At 42.4% G+C, this 19338-nt stretch overlaps 1 protein-coding gene across 5 annotated transcripts in view; it reads left to right on the forward strand.

The window, feature by feature from the left end:
* The window catches only part of GALNT11 (polypeptide N-acetylgalactosaminyltransferase 11), a 45287-nt gene extending 26526 nt beyond the window's left edge, over positions 1–18761 (forward strand). For all 5 annotated transcript variants that reach the window (XM_071428565.1, XM_071428563.1, XM_071428566.1 and 2 more), the window contains exons 6-12: positions 131–380; positions 2649–2766; positions 4381–4533; positions 7111–7329; positions 10435–10539; positions 15400–15537; positions 17979–18761. In XM_071428565.1, coding sequence (XP_071284666.1) covers positions 131–380; positions 2649–2766; positions 4381–4533; positions 7111–7329; positions 10435–10539; positions 15400–15537; positions 17979–18110 — 1115 coding nt within the window. In that variant the 3' untranslated portion in view covers positions 18111–18761. The remainder of the gene's footprint in view (positions 1–130; positions 381–2648; positions 2767–4380; positions 4534–7110; positions 7330–10434; positions 10540–15399; positions 15538–17978) is intronic.
* Positions 18762–19338: the final 577 nt, after the last annotated feature.

The raw sequence follows: 19338 nt of genomic DNA on the forward strand, positions 1-19338 counted from the left end.
CATGTTGCAGGTAATCTCTGTGGAAATTGCTAAGTGTTGCTCTGTCTAATGCACGTGTGTTTGCACTGCAATGTTTGTGTTCCATGGCACTGAGGAACTTCCTTGGCACTTTGTGTGGTGTGGTCTGCAGGGAAGGTGCTGGTGTTCCTGGACAGTCACTGTGAGGTGAATGAGATGTGGCTGCAGCCTCTGCTGACCCCCATCAGGGAGGATCACAGGACTGTGGTGTGCCCCGTGATCGACATCATCAGCGCAGACACCCTCGCCTACAGCTCCTCCCCCGTGGTGCGCGGGGGCTTCAACTGGGGCCTGCACTTCAAATGGGACCTGGTGCCCCTGGCAGAGCTCGAGGGACCCGAGGGAGCCACTGCTCCAATCAAGTAAGGCTCCTCCCTGTGGTGAGAGGCTCAGTGTGACACAGGGGTGATCAGGAGCACTCCCTAAGCAGTGGGGAGTGGTCTCTGGCTGTGCAGGTTTAGGAGCAGGTGCCTAACCTGTCAAATATCTGACTTGTTTATTTCACTTAGTTTTGATCACTATTCCCTATTTCTATTTCACTTTAATTTCTGGCATTTAATCAGGAATTAGATATATCTGTTTTATTAGGTCAAGAAAGCACACTTCTAGAAAATGCTTATACAATGGCAGCTTTTGCTGAAGACAAAATTCTGGGGGAGCTTAGGTAGTCTGTATTAAATATATCCAATAATTTCACTTTTGAGCTATGCATTGATGTTTGTTTCCAGTCTGTTGATGTGCTTGGCTTAATGATAATTTTGATACTGCCTTTGTTCTAGGAGTAGCCTGCATATCCCACTAATAAGAACTATATAATTTCTGTGATGAAATGCTGAAGAATTACTGGATTAGGAAAATCTGTTTGTGGTAATAGGAATTTGTTTTTGTGGTCTTTTGAGAGTTGTTTTGAAACAAAAGTCTCAGTAAAGCTCAACACTGGGACTTGAAAGTTACCTTCCTTATCTTTTAACCGTTGATGGCTGTGTGACCTGTACAGAACTGGCAATACCTGGTTCTAGTGGATGTGTAGCTGATGTTAAATGGTGTCAGCAGGCACCTTTTATTAGGAGCAGACATGTATGGTTCAGACACAAGAATAGAGCTCTCCCAAGTGAATTCCTTCATGAAAAGAACCACAGCTGCTGCAGCAAAGGCAAGGAGCTTACTGTGCTTTTTCTAGTTGCAGGTATCAATCTCAGTAAAGAATTCAGGTTTGTCAGGTGGAAGAGCTGCCCCTTTTTTACAAAATTACTCTTTGTGTTTAAGATTTTCCAAGTGAATCAGAAATTAGGTGTGTTTTCATTTCTCTCTCATTCTCTTTTCTTGGACTGTAAATAAGAGCATTTCTGCTGCCACAAACAGTTCCAGCACAGGTTCTCTGCTGTCATCTGACAGCTCAGCAGTTGGCCTTCCCATGTCTCCCCATCCCCAGATTTTTTCTGAGAAGCCAGGAAATCATTAAGTTATTTAACAGCTTGACTGTCTTGTTTGGAAAGTGTCACTGTGGCAGTTTCTGATCCTGGAGGGAAAGGACAGACTGAAAAAATCTGAGTGGGGAATCAGTATTGAGTGTTAAAAATCTTTATTGTGTTAAGACCTATCCTCACATTGAATGTGGTCAGTGGCTGAAGGTTAGCTGTTGCTGTGTTCAACTCTGTTGTTGCATTCTTTCAACTCACTTTTATGAAAAGTCCTGTGCTAAAAAGACAGAGAACTTTATAGTTTAAAGCAAGTGTAACCATCTCAAAAGATTACCTTTTCTGAGTATGAAAGTGATTTTTCCTACCTAAAGGTCTCTGCCTCCTTTGAATAAGGAGCCTAGATTGCTATTTAACCTTGAAAAAGGCTTTCCATCCAACAGAAAGTATTGCATTTTAGAGACTTTCCACAATGAAGTATTTTTGTGTCAGTGAGAAAATTGAGAGTAACCTTTCAACCCAGTTTTTAAGGTGACAGAATCTGTTGTAGAAATTTGTGTGAGAGCAAGCAATGAAATATTGACCTAAGCTTGGTTTCATCACAGGGGGTTTTTCCAAGGATGGGAAAAAGCCTTTTTTCCAGCCCATGGGATGTTCCAGCTATCATATCACATTTTTATGTAGTGTTTTTACTCTGTTATACTCTTGTAGGTCATCCACATATTCTAGTGTTGTGATACAGTAGGAATTCAACCTAGAGACTGAACAGTGAGGATCCTATGCAGATTTTTACAGAATAGAACACATTCTAGTAACATACAGGCAAGGTAAAAAACTGGGAAATGCCAGGTATAAATACACAAAGTGTAAATAACTTGCCAGTAAACTGATAATTGAGTCAATAATGAAACAGAGCTGCCTCTGGCACTTAGTGTTCCTCTTTCTCTGTCCTATCCCTTTTCCTCAAGTTTACCAGGTAAAGAAATATGATTTATGGATATTGGAACAATGGAAGATCACAAATATCACTTACAGATCTGCTTTTGCAAATACTTTGAGACTAGAACTCATGTCTAAGTGGCTGAAGGATTCTGTGTTATGTCAGTTTATCAATTTGGACTTTGGGACCAACAGATTCAGCAAAAATTACTGTGTTGGGTGGTTTTTTCTCTGTCTAAAAGAAAATGAACTTCCTTCCTTCCACCTTTTTAGGTCCCCCACCATGGCTGGAGGGCTGTTTGCCATGGATCGAGAGTACTTCAATGAGCTTGGGCAGTACGACAGTGGCATGGACATCTGGGGAGGAGAAAACCTGGAAATATCCTTTAGGGTAAGCAGAGAATTTACAGCTCTGTGCTTGAATGTTTGTGGCTTTTTCTTAGTTTGGTGGTGGAGCTTTTCATAAGAGCTGTAAAGAAGAAAAAAAGGAAAAGAAGAATTATGCAAGTTTTTAAAATTAGTTTATGAGCAATGTCTAATGAATTTCACAAATTGATTAGAGATGTGTGGCTCACAGTAATATTGCTAAGATGGAAGCTTAGTGTATTTCCTTGGACAGTTCTGCCTCCTTTTTGAGGACCTGGAAATGTAAAGGTTTCTGGAACTACATTGAGAATCATGGAGAGGAGTCATCTTGGTTGAAAAAGTAATGAGAAAATCATAATCAGTGAAAATGGAGCTGCATTGGGCTTCCTGTATTTTCTCTCATCTGCCCTGTCACTCTGCTGAAAGAAAAACAACTTACTGTGCTTAATGTCATGCTTATCTCTTTATTTTTGTAAAGGGCATTCATCAACAGTTTGACAAGAGTCTGCCTGAAAATGATATGCTATCATGACAGATATGAAAAGGGGATTAAAAGGTGAAGTTAGCATAAAAAAACCAAACAAACCTAAAACCAGACACAAAGCCCCCAAAACTTTAGAGAATCTGTCAGGTAGAAAAATCAAGATTAGGGTTCAAAAATAAGAACTGGAATTTCATGCACTTGAGTGACTTTAAAGGAGTGCATACTGAATAAATAAAATCTTTCAATTTTCTGTATAAATGTAATTATTAGGTATCTGAGTAGAAGTGTGTGGAGTGTGAGGAGATTATTGTTGTTATCTTGTAATACACAGTTTCAATAAAAAGGGCTTTGAAATATTGGAACACATTCAGAGAATTTAGAGCTTCTGGAAGTCCCTGTCTCTCTGGGGGAGGGTTGGAAAGAAGTTGAGTCTTTATCTTGTCTAGAAGGAGTTTTAAAAGTGTCTTGATTATGAACTGCTAATGTGGGATGATTTTCTGGGGCTGGAGAACATATTAGTCCAGCAAAGGGCCAGTGCTGGTAATTTGCTGGGAGATGAAGTTAAAAAAGCAATTTTAAAAAAAGAAATGGAAGTAGAGTGTAAATAAAGTGTAGATCCCTGGTGCCACAGATAGAGACTCCTAAATGTAGCATCTGAATGGGAAGAGTGTTTCTGAGTTCCTCTGTTTTAACACAAACAGTTCTGTCCAGTAAGTTTCCATACTTAGTTGAAAATCTCTCCAGGTTCCCTTGATGACAAAGACTGGTCTTTGTTATCTGTCACAGAATTGTGGACTATTTTCATGCAGGTAAAAGAATTTAGGGAACTTAATCTGCAGGATGAGTCCTAGCCCATATATCCCAGTCTTTTCTGCTAGGTCATTAGAGCAAAACAGCAAAATTTTCTGTTTGTCTCTTGAAAGCCATGATGTGTTTTGTGGAAAGTGTGGTCATATGAGAGGAATAATCTTTTGTAACATGGAGATCTAAAAATCTGATTTGTCAGAAAACGTGACATGAAGGCCAACATTGCTGACACCTAATCCTGTATAATGTATAATCCTACCAAGGTATCCCTTGAAGAAGGGGAGAAGTTAGTGAGCAATCTGAGCAGTGAGTGAGCAACCTGAACCTGTTCTGGTTTTTCATGGACAGATCTGGATGTGTGGGGGCAGACTTCTGATCATCCCCTGCTCCAGGGTGGGACACATTTTCCGTAAGAGGCGTCCCTATGGCTCACCTGGGGGACAGGACACTATGGCTCATAACTCACTGAGGCTGGCACATGTGTGGATGGATGAATACAAGGTAAGGAACAGTTCTAGGTCATGAAATAAGGTTTTTGAATGGTTTTGACTGGTTGGTTTGTCAAAGAACTGTGTCACAGTGAGATCTGTTACAACTCTGATTGGGTTTTCCTTCTGCAGCCAGAACTCCTAATGTTAGTTCTGATAGGAATTCCTAAATTCTGTAGAATTGTAATTTGACTTTTGAGTCCTTCAATCTCCTCCTTGTTACTTTACTGCCTGCAGGAGATTGAGTTTTATGCCCTTTTAGTGAAGTAAAAGATGATGGGTGAGCTTTTGTAAGCTCTGCATTGTGTTGTGTCCAAATCAGTATTACATGGCAGCCTTGTACTGTGCCTTCAGCTAGTTTCCATGTTGCTGAGACAGGGATATTTCTGGCTGCTTGTTTGCTTTCTGTTTTAATTAGCAATCTGCTTCTTAGTCTGTCTTGCCCTGGAAGAGAAATCAGGATTAATTTCTGGATTCAAGGGCAGAATCTTGTCTTCAGATCGTGATACTGATGCTTTTAAACGTAGATCAGGGGTTTCTGAGTCCCTCATCTTTGAGATACTTAATGACATTTTGCCTTCTGAGACCACAGGATTTGCTGTGTGCTCAGTTCCTAGGGTCCCTACAATTTCTATACAAGATAGATTATATTAATTTTATGTTCTTTGGAGGTTTATGTTTCATTCCCCATCCTTTACCTTGATCTTCAATTTGAGGAACCTGTTAGAGGTCATTAATTTTTATCTCCATTCTTCATCTCTGTAATGCTTTGGTGGATCTGATCTATCACCTTCCCTTTTACCAATGCCTGGGCACAGTTGTTTTGTGATTAATGATGGCTTTCTCTGAAGCTTGGACTTGTTTCTTTGTTCTAATTTCCAGTTGAACTGATTTATCCAGCAAGCACTTGAGCTGCTGATTCTAGCAGTCTCTTATCACAGATTTGTGTCCAGAACTTTCCCAGCTGTTTCTGGTCTGATTCTCTGATAGCTGCCAGAGAATGTATGGAAGACAAGCTTGGAAATATTTTTGTTTTTGTAAGAATAATGCAAGTATTTAGGGCCAGTATAATTTACCAAAGCAATCTAACAGTGCACAATACAAAGATAAGACTTAATCTAACAGTGCACAATACAAAGATAAGACTTAAAGGAGTAAATATCAGTATTTAATAAATGAAATGGCATGGAAATGATTCAGCAAAATTTTCATAACTGTCAAAAGCAAAATGAAAAACTGTAAGTTCATGTATACAGTGGTAATAAATAACACATGCAAGGTAGGATACCAACATTTGAACTTCAACCAGGAAAGAGGAAATTGGAATAGCAGAGCTACTTTTTGAAGGAGGCCAGATTGTGATTTCCAGTCTGTCTCCAAACTTCCTCAGAGCTGACCAGCAGTCCAATGTACCCCAAGTACACACTTCCCCTTCCTCTGCTGTTAAGATAACAGTGATACATCCAGTACATCCAAATGCTCAAAGATCCTGATGAGGAGAGATATGTAACTTGTCCAGAGGTGATGCTGTCTGTTTTCGGAGTATCAGATAGCAGGAAATAATTGAAAACTGTCAGAACCACATCATGGTGGGTGGATTCCAGATGTCTCTTAGAGATTAATCCAGCAAAATATCATAGTTCAGTGCCCTGAAAACGGAATTCTAAATGGTACCTAGTAAACAAATTATTATGCAAGCACAATGCCTTTTTTGTGGGCTCTGTAAATCTATCTGGAATTAAATGCTAAAAGGGGATTTTTTCCTAGTTTTGGCAATAGTATTCATGCCATGTTGTACATTCATGAGTTCCTGCTTGTCCCCATTGTTGTCTCTGCATTGGAGTCAAACAGCACAGGAGATTGGGTTGGAATTTTAATCCATCCTCACCTAATTTGTGTATCATCATAAAATAGAATGTGAGAAGAATAACTTGTGGGAGCCTTTTTGGAGATGATGCAGATGAATGGAAAGAACTGGGCTTCCCAGAAAGCCCAGGTGACAGTTCTGATTATTCACATGAATAAGGTGTGTTCCCACTGAACTTCATTATATTAGTCCATTTATAGGTCTATTCTGGAATGGTTTTACCCTGACCATTTGTAAAGTTGGAAGGCTGGAAACTGTGCAAGACAAAACACACTGGAATCCCACAACAATAAAAACAATCAAAATAATTTCAAGACACCTTTGTCAGATGGGGCTGCTGATGATACATTAATGTTTTTTACTTATTGATTTTAGGATGCCTGTATTGCCAATGGAATAAAGTCAGGGGCTGATTTGTTTCTTCCTCAAGTTGGCATCTAACAAAGATCAGCAAATTTTTACCCAGGAATTATCTTAAAAAAAAAGCCTTCAGTTAGAAAGATTAGCTCAGAGTTAGGCAAGATTAAATCTCACTTCCTGTGACAATGCAAGCATTGCAATTTCCTACTGCCAGTTTCAAACCTCCTGGTTGAAAGCACTAACAAAATGAAGTGAAATTTTGGGAGTTCTGGAAACAGGAAAAAATTGGGAATCAGTAATCTGAAATTACTTGAAATCTGAATTTTTTTCTCCTTTTCCCCAACCTGTTTCTCTTAAATACAGGAGCAGTATTTTGCTTTGAGACCTGAGCTGAGGATGAGAAGCTATGGAAATATCACTGACCGTGTAGAACTGAGGAAGAGACTGAACTGCAAGTCCTTTAAGTGGTATTTAGATAACATCTATCCTGAGATGCAAATATCTGGGCCCAATGCCAAAGCTCCACAGCCAGTTTTTATTAACAGAGCACAGAAACGACCAAAAATAATCCAGCGTGGAAGGGTAAGAGAAAAACTTAAATATATGGAATTCTGGTGTGTTAATTGTTCTGAGACCTTTTTACCTTAAAGACTTGCTCAAATACAACAAAAATAGTCTGATTCCTTAATTTTGCAACAAGCTGTCTTGAAAATAACAGGATTTTTGTCAAATCAGTCTGATCTATATTTCAGGTCATCCTTAGGCTAGATATGTTCTATGAGGTTTCTTACCTTGAAGTTCTGACTTAGGAAGTTTTGCTGTCTTTAGAATGTGTTTTCATGGCTGTTGGTTCTGAAGATGGATTTGGATAGAGAGAAATTTGGCCTCAAATATTCATGCTCTGTTGGTTTATAAGAGTACAATGTAATTAGTTTCCAAACTCATTGCTTTTACTGGGTCATTTTCTGCAAAGGTGAACATTTGCATCTGAGGCTGATGATTGCTTTTCTAGTCTTGGCTGTTAGCTAATGAACAAAAGATGAGTTTTTCTCCTCTCTTTTTTTCTTCAAAGTAGAAGTGAAGAGAGAAATTTTTATGTGTATTCATGAAGAAAATCATTCTTAAATTCATGCCTTAGCTCTGACACCTTTGCTTACAGGTTTGTATGCAGACAGAGTCACCAAACAGCTGCATCTGCTCTTTCCAGGGTCAAATTCCCTTGATGTGTGCTTTTTATGCTTCCCAAAAATAATTGATAGTTTCAAACCCAAGACAACTATCTCAATGTCTTCCCTGTGGAAGAAAATACTCTGGAATAAATACTCTGCTTCATGTGCACACAGATGATGGTTAGCAGGTTCCCTTTTAACTCAATAGTTGGAATCATTTAGTAGTGATGTCCCTCCAGGCTGCAGTAGCTGCTGGTTCTGCAAGCAGTGAGTCAGGAGGACCTGTGTTCATGCAGGACCTCTTGGCACCATTAGGTTTTTTTCTTGGAAGCAGCTGTCTGGGAATCCTCAATTTGTGCAGTATTTTTATAGCAATATCCCAGCCAAGCTGTGAAGTTTGTTATGTGGTTTCCCTGAATAAAACTGATGGGCTGATTCCCCTAGTTGTTGGATGCTGTTACTCCCCTAGTCAGACCTTTTCTTCTTCTTTTTAAAATTTAATAGCTTTTTGCTTTCATTCAGACAGAAATTTGACTGAGAAATTGTTGATGTTGAAGAGAAGTCCAACAGATCCTGCAGGGATCTGAATATCTCAGCAGCACTTAAAGTTAACTCTTCCCAGCAGTTATTTACCATGGCTTAATTTAGAGAAAAACTTTGTGCACCCCTTAAGAAATGGGGAAAAGAAGTAGAAAAATGCAGTTCCTTGGCTTGGTTCTCTGGGGTACAAGAATTATACCCAGCATTGTATGAGAGAGTCAGCTTTGGCTCTGGTGGCTGTATAAACTATTTCCAGATGCCTGCAAGGAACAGAATGATCAGCCAATGTCACCACTGTGTGCCAGACTCTTTAGGATTTGGGAGGAATCACTCCAAATCTCAGTTTATTCTCAAAAACTAATTGGGCCACAGATAAGTGGTGGTTTGACAGCTGGGAAGAAATGTAATGATCACAAATGGTTGCAGCTGTTACCAGTGAAATCCAATGCTGGCCATCATGGCCAATTAAAAACAAAGGACAAAAATCATACAAAACTCATGTAGTCTATGGTTTAAAAACCTTCTGTTGAGTGAGGAATGATGAAAATGAGATCTGTGCTAGATCTGGGGTGTGAGGAAATGTTACTTAAAATGTTTTGTGTAATTTGTTTTAGATGTGTGTGGGGAACAGGAGAAGCATGGTACACTCAAGGCAATTGTTGTTGTGCCTTGGGACAGCTATTTCCAGAAATGGTGTTTAGTGAAAAATATTATTTGGTATTTGTGCTAATTTTTGCTATCATGTGATTGAGCAGTTTGTTCCTTTTATTACTGGAAGGGTATTTTGGTTTCTAAAAATTTGTAGAGTCAATAGCAATGCCAAGACAGCTATGGATGTCTTCATAATAAAGTTCAGCTGGCTAGTTAATCAGCCTGGCCTGGAGTTCAGGACAGCAAATTCTTTTTTGTTCCACATCCAGCTCCAGATTGGAAATAAGTATTTTTAATGTGGGTGTCAGATCTGAGGCCCTGCCATCTCTCAGCTCATAGTGTGCAGGCAGTGTTTGCTGCCTGCAGAGCCTGATCCCCACCACATCAGGGGAAGCAAAGTAAACAGGCTGGAAAGAAGTCATCTGCTGGCCAGCAGTTAGTTCAGAGCATGTGTGTAATTTAAAGCCAGAATTAGAGGTGTTTTGTCCCCCTGGGTACCTCTGTGGGGATACACCAAGATCTTAATGATTTTTTGGTTCTTGAAATAGAACAACTTGAACATTGTACAGCAGAAAATGTCTTGGATGTCTCTTAGGGTGGGCATCACTGTTCAGATCAGGAGAGACTGGCAGCTTGCTGAGAGCCTCCTTGTTTGCTTTGATGGTGGCTGCTTACAGTTCTGCATCACAGGACAGGATCCTGACCTGAATTCAGTCCTCTGATACACCATTCCCCTAAATCAGACTAGGTGGGGCATTAGAGCAAAAATAGCATTTAGGTGCTTGTAACATGTTCTCTCTCTCCCTGATCCATCAGCAAAAGACCACAGCTGATAACAGTGGCTTTTCAGTTACATAAATGCTCTTGAAAACCAATTTGCAAACAACATAAATCTCTGAAGTTGTTTTTATCTCAGTAATTCCTTCTCCTTTCTCAGGGAGGCTGTCCTGTTCCATGAAGAGAAGCTGTAGGAGGAGACTTATGTTTAAGTTAACTGTAGTGAAATGCAGTTTATACAGCACAGTCAATATTCCTGAATAGAATTTGGCCTTCGGCTTCCATGGAGAGTGAAGAGGGCAAAGAAACTTGACAGAGTAGAGCCAGGACGTGTGTACTACATTTGTACCAGAGAGAGAAATCTTGATGTAATTAGGAAGCAAATTGGAACTATTTAATGCAGTTTTTTCTCCAAATTACATGAAAAACAGAATGGCATTTTAAGAGGGAAGATTTTTTTAGTAACTGGAAGGGTTGGTTGAGTTTTTTTGAGCACACTAGGGATCCAGGGCTGTTTTTTACTGACTGTCAACTTGTTTTCCTCTCATAGCTGTATCACCTCCAAACCAACAAATGCCTGGTTGCCCAGGGCCACCCAAGCCAGAAAGGAGGCCTGGTGGTTGTTCGGGAATGTGACTACAACGATCAGAACCAGGTATGAGATTCCCAATTATATTGAATTCATTCATGTCTTTACAATGACCAAAATGTTTTCCTGCTGGCAAAGTGCCCTGTGTGACATCTCATCAGCAGACAGGCTGCTGTCAGAGGGTCATTCAAACCATGGGGCTGGCCAAGGACACTGTGGAGCTCCTACTAATGCTGAGTGTTGGATGTTATAATCTCCTTCTCTATGGCATGAATCTCTCTATTTGGCTGAAGGCTGCCCTAAAGTGGCTCCTGATGGGTTCATAATCCACTGATTGGCACTTCAGAATTTGTAGCAGCTCTTTCAGTTGGTTCCTCATACTGGAATTGAGAGCAGCCCTTTCCTGCCCTGCTGGTGTTTGTGTACTGCACAACCAGTCCTCTGCTGCTGGAGAGGCTGCAGTTTGGGATAAATGAATGATTTGTTGTTAAATAAAAGGAGTTCAGGAGATTCTTTGGCTACAGGTGAATTGCTGATCTGGGGATTAGTTAGGGATAGATGTGAAAACCTAATGAGAATTTTTGGATCACTACATGAGGCCTTTGCCATTTCACTTCTTGCAGGTGACAGAAATTCAGGACTTGGATAAAAAGTCTCCAGGATAGAGAGATCTTCAGCTAATGCCATAAAGGCTTACATAGCTAAGAACTACTCTGAGAACTTTATGATTTAGAGCCCTTGGGATCCAATTCTAAAATCTAGGTTGGATCTAAAGAGAAAAATAATCAAAGGCACAGAATAAATGGAGCATGGGATGTAAAGCAGCATAGCTTTAGTAAAGGTGGGTTGTGCTGGACTAACTTGATGCTCTATGACATGGGCAACAGTTTCCAGGGTATGGACACTGCAGCAGTGGAGGCAGAGTGATTTGTGACAGTCCCAGCAAAATGCTGTGGGCTTTGTCACCTAATGGGACTTTCTGCCTCCTGTGGTGGCCTCACCAGCTGAGTGGGACAGAGGAAGACTGAGGGGTGTTTGCACTTCTCAGGATAAGTGTGGCTGGCTCTTGACACGTGGCCTCCAGGTCCAGCTGTCAGACAGGGGCAAGTACAAGTACATCCTTGCACTTCACTGGAGCACTGAGAAATCATCACTGTGACCAAATTACCAGTTCCTGTGTTGAGGGTAGATTAATTAAAGCTGGCATGAGAATGGAGTTTTTCCTATTTGTTCTATTCCATTAGCTGTAGGACAGTCAGCAAGTCTTGTAAATAGAAATGCTGTGTGAGTGTAATAGTGACTGATGGGCACCATCACCACCAAGTGATTGCACATTTGCAGTGCCAAAGCTGCAATTCTGAGCCATTCTGCCTTTGGGTGAGAGAACCTGGGCATGATGTCCACACAGTTATGCTTCCCTTCTCCTTGCTGCAATATTTCTCATAATGAAGTGCCACATGCCTGAAGGAAAAACTCTGTTGATTTTCCACATCAAAACTCTTTTCTGACCTTTTTTAATCCAGGAGAACAAATTTTAGTTATCCCTTTGGTGCTGAGAAAGACAAATCTGTGCTCTGATTGTTGATCTTTGGCTTCTTTTCTCATGAATCTGGTTTACTATTGGTAAACTTAGCAATTATTTCTCATAAAAAAACTGGCTGTGCTATCTTCTTTCACAATGATTTTGTTCTCCAACCAAGGATGGCAACCAACACTGTTTTTCTGCTATTACACTTATTTTGTTCTCCTAATAAATCCCATGAGTGCCTTCAGCCAACTTGCTGTCATAACCTCTTGAACAATCTTGCTATAGATATGTGAGAACAGTGTAGAGAAAGATGACATTTATTTAGCAGCTTCTTATAAAAATAGCAAGAAACATCCTGACTATTGGAAGCTTTTAACTGTAGTTTCACTCAGCTTGTTGGCATTTTCAGCTGGTTTTGCCCTAGAATTATCTGGTTTATGCCTTTGTCCTAGGAAAAAAGCCTGTGTTTGGTCTGGTGAATGCATGTCAGAGTTGAGCAGCCTCTCTAAAGTCATGGGACTGGCCTTTAAAGCAGTTCTGTTTTACCTTTGGTTTATGCTTGCTTTGTTTTCTCTAGTCTTCATGGCTGCTAAGGAATTTCAAATTCTCATTTAACTTGGATTTAAAAGCAGTAACAGGTATTCTGTAGCTTTCAATTGCATCAGCATTATGGGCAATCCTTTTCATTGTAGTTGACTTAGATGGTCTTCATTAAGTAAAGTTGAAAATTAGTCAGGCACATCACACTGTCCTGGTTTCTCAGGCTTGACATGACTGACATTCAGTTCATATTTTTGCTATAGAAAGAAAATAATAGGGAAAGTGGTTTTTGTATCTAGAAAATATATTTAAAATTATGTCTATAAGTTATAATGAAAACTAGGATGCTCCATTAACTGTAATAGAAACAGTCTGGGATAATTCTGGGGACTGGACACAATCCCAGTTTTAGAAACCAAAGTCTTCACAGTAACTCTGCTAGTTAGGAAGTGCACGCAGGTTGAAAATATCCTGCACCTCTGTTGCCTCTTTTTTTTAAAATAGTTTAGGTTTTTTTAGTTGTTGTGTTTGGGGTGGTTTTTTGTTTTTTTTTTTTTTTTTTTTTTTTTTTTTTTTTTTTTTTTTGTGGTTTTTGTTCTTTGGGTTTTTTTTTTAAGAAAATACATAGGGGGAAAGAAGAAGAGAGCTCTCAGAAATGAGACAAATCCTGGGAGGGCACCTTTCTGCTTACAGGCTTTAGATACTGTGCTGCCTTTGCTATATGGGGCTGTTGCTCCTGACAGCCTTTGGCAGCAAGAGCTGAACATTATCCTTTCAGTCTTCAGCAGAAAATTAGTTAATAATTTCTGGAGCATGCTAAGGCTTGCAATTGTGTAACAAAGAAACCTCATGGGGTGGCTTTGCTTTCCTGGTGCTTGAATCTGTTAATAATCTGCAAATTCATAGTGATACTCTAATCTGGATTTGGAACCAAATTTGGGCCTATTTTTCCCCTTTCCTTTGTTTTCTACACTAAACACATAATTAGTTTGAAATTAATTTTGGCTGTGTAAGCCTTTCTGGTGAAGCATCACACTGGGTTTAACCACTGCCTTGTGTTCTTTGCCATCACTCAGCTTTTGACTGAAGATCTGTTCCCTGTGTCACTGCATCTTCTCTCTCCATTCCTCCCAGTTCATCTCTTGTTTGGAATTGGCTCCATCATTGTTCTTTCCATAGTAATTCTCTCTGGCAAGTCCTGCCACTTCTCCATTCTCTCCTCCCTCTTTAATCTTGCCATGCTTTCTTTTTCATGGCAGGCTTTAAACAGAAAAGACTATTTTAGAAGGCACAAAATGCCTGAGGTTGGGGCAAATTTTAATGTGATCCCTGCACTTCTTCCAAGGAGGCCTTTCTTGTGTTATAATAGTCACTGTGATAATGAACTGTGTGCTTTCCAGTCATGCTGTCCAACTGAGGCTGTGTCCCAAATCCCAGCACCCCCCAGAAGGCTGCTCTTAGTTTCATAGGCCAAAAAAAGAGACAAAGCAAAATTTATGTGCCTGGCTTTTCTGCCTAGAGTTTGATATGGCATATTCTGACTGTGAAACTCATGCAGACTTCATGGAAAAAAATAAATTACAGAGTGGGCATGGCAAGGGCAGCACTGAGCTGAGAAATGGGAACAGGGCTGGAACAGGAGCACACCACATGAATTTTGTGTGTCTGTAGGTACTTCAGGGACAGGGATGAGGGGCTCTGCTCCTCTTGTTCACAGGCTCCCATGTCAGGGGAAGGGAATTGCCTTGCTCAGCAGCCCCAGAGGCTGGGGAGTGCTGTCCAGCTGCCCTGTGAGTGCCAGGGCTGCACTGAGGATTGGCAATAGCTGTCACTGGGTGCTCCCAGGATCTTCCCTGCACCGCAGGGCTTCACTTTCCATTGACTTCTCTTTTCTCTACCCCTCTGTAACCCAGGATATTTTGAGGTGAAAACCCCCAAGTTCCTTGATTGCTTTGCTTTCTAGCTTGGGATTCAGACTCTCCTGTTGGTTATGAGAGCTCCAGGTCTTCCACAGATGTGATCTTGGCCAAGGGAGGGAGAGCCAGCAGCTCCTGCAGCTGTTCCTGCTTCCCTGAATGCCCAGTTGTGCCAGATGTGCCTTGCTGAGAGCCAGCAGGGTTTGGGCATGAATGGCAGCAACTGAAGGTGCCTGACACATTTCTAGTACCAAGAATAAAAATACCTGCTCTGTTCAAGCAGCATGTGGGAGAGGACAGACAAGAGGCAGCTTCAGTGTGTCCTTGTTGCTTGTTGGAGCTGACAGTTGGTTTTTTCAGTGTGATCACAGAGAAACTCTTCTGCCATGTAAATTCAGGAGCCCAATTGCAGTTGAAGCTGCAAGTATGAACCAGTGCATTCCTGTTGTCATTATATTGCAGAAGTTCTATTGTCAGTATGTTGCAAGGGTTCCACATTGCCAGAGTTTTGTACCTCCTTGATGTTTCTTGTAGGCAGCTCCTCCAGGCACTGACTCTTCCTTGTTCTCACAGCAGCCAACTGACCCCAGTTTCCCTCAGCCAACCAATCCACTCTTTTATAACACTCTTCTTATTGGCTACAGCTGTGGCCTGTTAAAATCAGGCCTGCTCCTCATAGTTATTAATTGGCTCAGCTGAAACTCTTTAGGGGGGGTAAGATTACATTCTGTACTACCTTTATTTACTTATGTTCTATCCCCCTACACATTCCTGCTTCATGCAGGTGGGCCCAGGGAAGGGGCTGCATTCAGTTCTCACCACTCCCTGCAAGGCCCATCTCTGGCATCCAGGTGTTGAAGCATCTCCTCTGTAGGTGAACAGAAGACTCAATGAAACTGCCCTGAAACATTGCAATAAATGTCTTTCTATCTTCTCTTGCAGGTCTGGATTTACAACGAGGATCATGAGCTGATTTTGAATAATCTGCTGTGCCTGGATGTTTCTGAGACTCGCTCGTCGGATCCCCCGCGGCTGATGAAGTGCCACGGCTCCGGGGGCTCCCAGCAGTGGACGTTTGGGGTGAGGGCAGAGGCTGCCATGGGCACATTGCTTGTAGTCAGTGTCTCAGTCAGGGACAGGGGTGTGGTTATTAATTGTTGCAGTGTTGTTGTGGGTCCCAGGATGAGGTGAGAGATGAGAATTGACTCCCAAGTTCTCAGAAGGCTGATTTATTATTTTGTGATATTATATTACATTAAAAGAAAATTATATACTAAAACTATACTAAAGAAAGAGAAAAGGAGACATCAGAAGGCTAGCAAAGAATGATAATAAAATCTTGTGGCTGACCAGAGAGTCTGACACAGTTGGACTGGGATTGGTCATTAAGTAAAAACAATTCTCATGGAACCAATCAAAGATGCACCTGTTGGTAAGCAACCTCCAGACCACATTCCAAGCAATCAGATAATTACTGTTTACATTTCCTTTCTGAGGCTTCTCAGCTTCTCAGGAGAAAAATCCTGGCAAAAATATTTTTCATAAAATATCACAGTGACACAGTAGCACTAACAGGACATCAGGGCTGAATTTAATTGTGCCTAAACCTCAGATGTACCAGGGCAGTTGCCAGTGGTGCTTCCAGCACAGCTCTGCACAGCCTGTCTCAGGTTCCTACCGTGCTGCTGGTGGGCAGCTGGAGTTGCCAAGGGGAGTCCCACAAGCCCTGTTGCAGCCCAGGGTGGTGTGGAGGTACAGGCAGGTACTGTGTGAGCCAGGGCTGTGTGTGTGTCTGACACTGGCACCAGCACTGCCACAGCCCCCAGGGACAGTGGGAACAGTGAGCTGAGCAGTTGTGCTGAGCAGAGGTTATTGAAGGTTCTGCAGCTGGTGTCAGCAGGCAGGGATGTACAGGAGTGGGGGAATGCCACTGGGGTTGGGTGCATGTGGCTGCTGGTGATGCCTGTGGCAGGGCTGGACAATCTGCACTTCATGTGTGACACTGGGCTTTGAGCTGGCCATGGCCACTGTGGCTGTGGGAGGTGGGTCTGTAACAGGGGCACATTGTGCTCATCAGTGATCCACAAGGAAAGAAAGTGACTCAAACACTAGGATTGATTAGGAAGGGGATAGAAACTGAAGCAGGGAAATAAATGTCAGCCCACCATGGCAGTTTGTTTGTGCTCATGTGCTGGTCCCCTCCTCTCAGAAAGGCTGAATTAGGGCTGAAGAAGGCTCAGAGGGGCATGGAAAGGCAAATGGAAGGCGTGGGGCACCTTTCCCATGAGGAATATGGGCCCTTTAGATATCAAACCTTTTGGAACCAGGGGAACTCCATTGAGTGAGTCATTGATACAGGAAATACGAACTGTGCACTGCCAGTTGTGGTACAAGACTTGGACTGGGGGGAGATTTTGGAGGAGTGTTTTGTTTTCTTACCATGTCCTCCTGCTTCACTGGATGTCTGGTTGTGGGCACAGGCAGTGGCAGAGCCTGGCAGGGCTGTTCTCGTGGATCTGCTCCCTCTGTGCAGGAGAGCAGGAGGTGGCTGCCCATGGGAGCTGCTGGGGCTGAGCCCTTTCCAGGCAGCTGCTAGAGGCTGGCAGTAGAGATGGCACAGTCCTCTAAAGGTAATAAAAGGATAGGATCTGTTTCCTTGTCACTCTTGGCTGGGGTTTGGCCTTGCCCTGGCTCTGGGCACCCACCAAGCACGAGGCCTGGCACGACGTGTGGCAGCTCCCCAGCGTGTGGGTGCTGAGGGCAGGGGCACTGCTAATGCATGGCCAGATACAAAACAGGGACCTCTGTGCAGCCTGCAGAAGAGAGGGCTCCAGGGAAACCTTAAAGCATCCTTGCAGTGCCTAAGGAGGCTACAGGAGAGCTGGAGAGGGACTTTTTGCTAGAGCATGGAGTGATAAGACAAGGGGGAATGGCTTTAAAATGACAGAGGGCAAGTTTAGGTTAGATATTAGGAAGAAAGTCTTTGCTGTGGGGGTGGTGTGGTGCTGGAACAGGTTGCTCAAAGAAGCTGTGGATGCCCCATCCCTAGAAATGTTCATGGCAAGGTTGTATGGGCTTGGAGCAACCTGATGTGGTGGAAGGTGTCCCTGCCCATGGCAGGAGAGTTTGACTTAAATGATCTTTAAGGTCCCTCCCAACCCAAACCATTTTAGGATTCTGTGACCTGTCTGTGCCCACTACAGCCTTGTGGGCTCTCTCTTTGCTGAGTGCTGGGGAATGGGTTTGATCATCCCTCCTCCTCATTAAAAGACTGTGGTATAAACAAAATCCCAGCTGGGGGCCTGTGAGGATGTGAGAGCCTTTGTTTCCAAGTCTGGGTGTGGTTATGGGGTGTGCTGTGCTCCACCACTGCTGTGGGTCTGGTGTGTCAGGGAGGCTGCTGAAAGGCTCATCTGTCAGAAGGAGCACCCCCTCCCCTTGGGCATCGTTTCCAGCTCCAGTTTGACAATGGAGAACAGAAGTTTCAGGAAATAAATCCCATCTGTCTTTGTCTGCTCTAGAAAAACAACCGCCTGTACCAGGTCTCGGTGGGGCAGTGCCTGAAGGTGGTGGATCCCCTGAGCCACAAGGGCTACGTGACCGTGGCCATCTGCGACGGGTCCCTTCCTCAGCAGTGGCACTTTGAGAGCTGACACAGCCAGGAGGTGGCTGAGGAGAGTTCAGCTGAGCCTGGTTCCCCTTCAGCCACGATCTGAAGTCAATCTGGAGGGGTTTGTGTGCAGCCCTTGGCCGCTACACCTGGCACAACCGTGGAAGGACCTGCTGGAAATGCCCTGCCCCGAGGAGCTGAGCGTGGGAAGGTCCAGGTCCCTGGTCACACATGAGAGCAGCAGCCCCCCTGCACCAAGGAGTGAAATTTATCATCAGTTCCTTGGATGATCCTGGATTATTGGACTGGTTTTATGTAAGAGAAATCATTAGAGCAATGTAATTTAAATGGTGAGATTTCAGCTTTGTGGATCTTCTAAATGACAATGACAGAAAGGAGTCCTCCTTGACTATGTCACGTGCAGTATCTCAATAATTTACATTTCTAGTATGGGATTACTGGCCAAAATTATTTTACTTTTTCTGGAAAATATTTTTATTCCCTTTTATCTTCTGATAATTGTCATTTGAAATATTTAAATTTAGTTCTTTTAATTTTAGGACATTTTATGTAGTTTAAGTTCTTTGCTGTCATTCGTCACCTCATATTTAAAACAAAGTAACTATTGCAAAGTCTATTTTGATGACTCATGACAGTAGCTGCATTTAAAATAAAGTATCATTTTTTTTATTAATTTGTATGGCCTTACTCTTTGTAGCTGTTAGACCAGAAAGCACCAACTTAGACACTGAGGGAAATTAATGTTCAGACAATTTGGGTCTTGTTTTCACTCCTTTTTTCCCTTCCTTGCATCTTGGAAGGCTTGAGAGATAATTTCTGGTTTGTTCCCTCCACTTCTCTCTTTTCATTTATTTTACTATTTCTTTGACTTCCTGCCTCAGCTTCTTCAGTGTGTGGAAGCTCCTGCAGAAGAGAAAAGCTGCTCTTACCCAGTACATTTTTTCTTAGCACTGCTGTTGGCCTCGTTTCCCACTCCACAGCCATGCCTTCCCTAGGAACATGCAGGTTGGATTTTGGAAGTTCCAGGACAGCCTTGCCCTTCCACTTGGGCAGCAGAAACATTCTCCAACTGCATAAATACTCCAGCATCCACTTACTGACCTTTTGGGCAGTGTGAAGAAAATAATGATAATGCTGGAGTAATTACAGACCCACGTGTTTCTGCAGAGAGGAGATTTGCTTGTGCCAGACTCTGCTTGGGACTTCAGCCCCCTGCCAGGGCCAGCACCTGGGAGGAGAAGAGCAGAGGA

The sequence above is a fragment of the Agelaius tricolor genome, unplaced genomic scaffold, assembly GCF_023055355.1.
Source record: "Agelaius tricolor isolate 1412-34295 unplaced genomic scaffold, bAgeTri1.0.p SCAF_6, whole genome shotgun sequence".
Classification (NCBI taxonomy): domain Eukaryota; kingdom Metazoa; phylum Chordata; class Aves; order Passeriformes; family Icteridae; genus Agelaius; species Agelaius tricolor.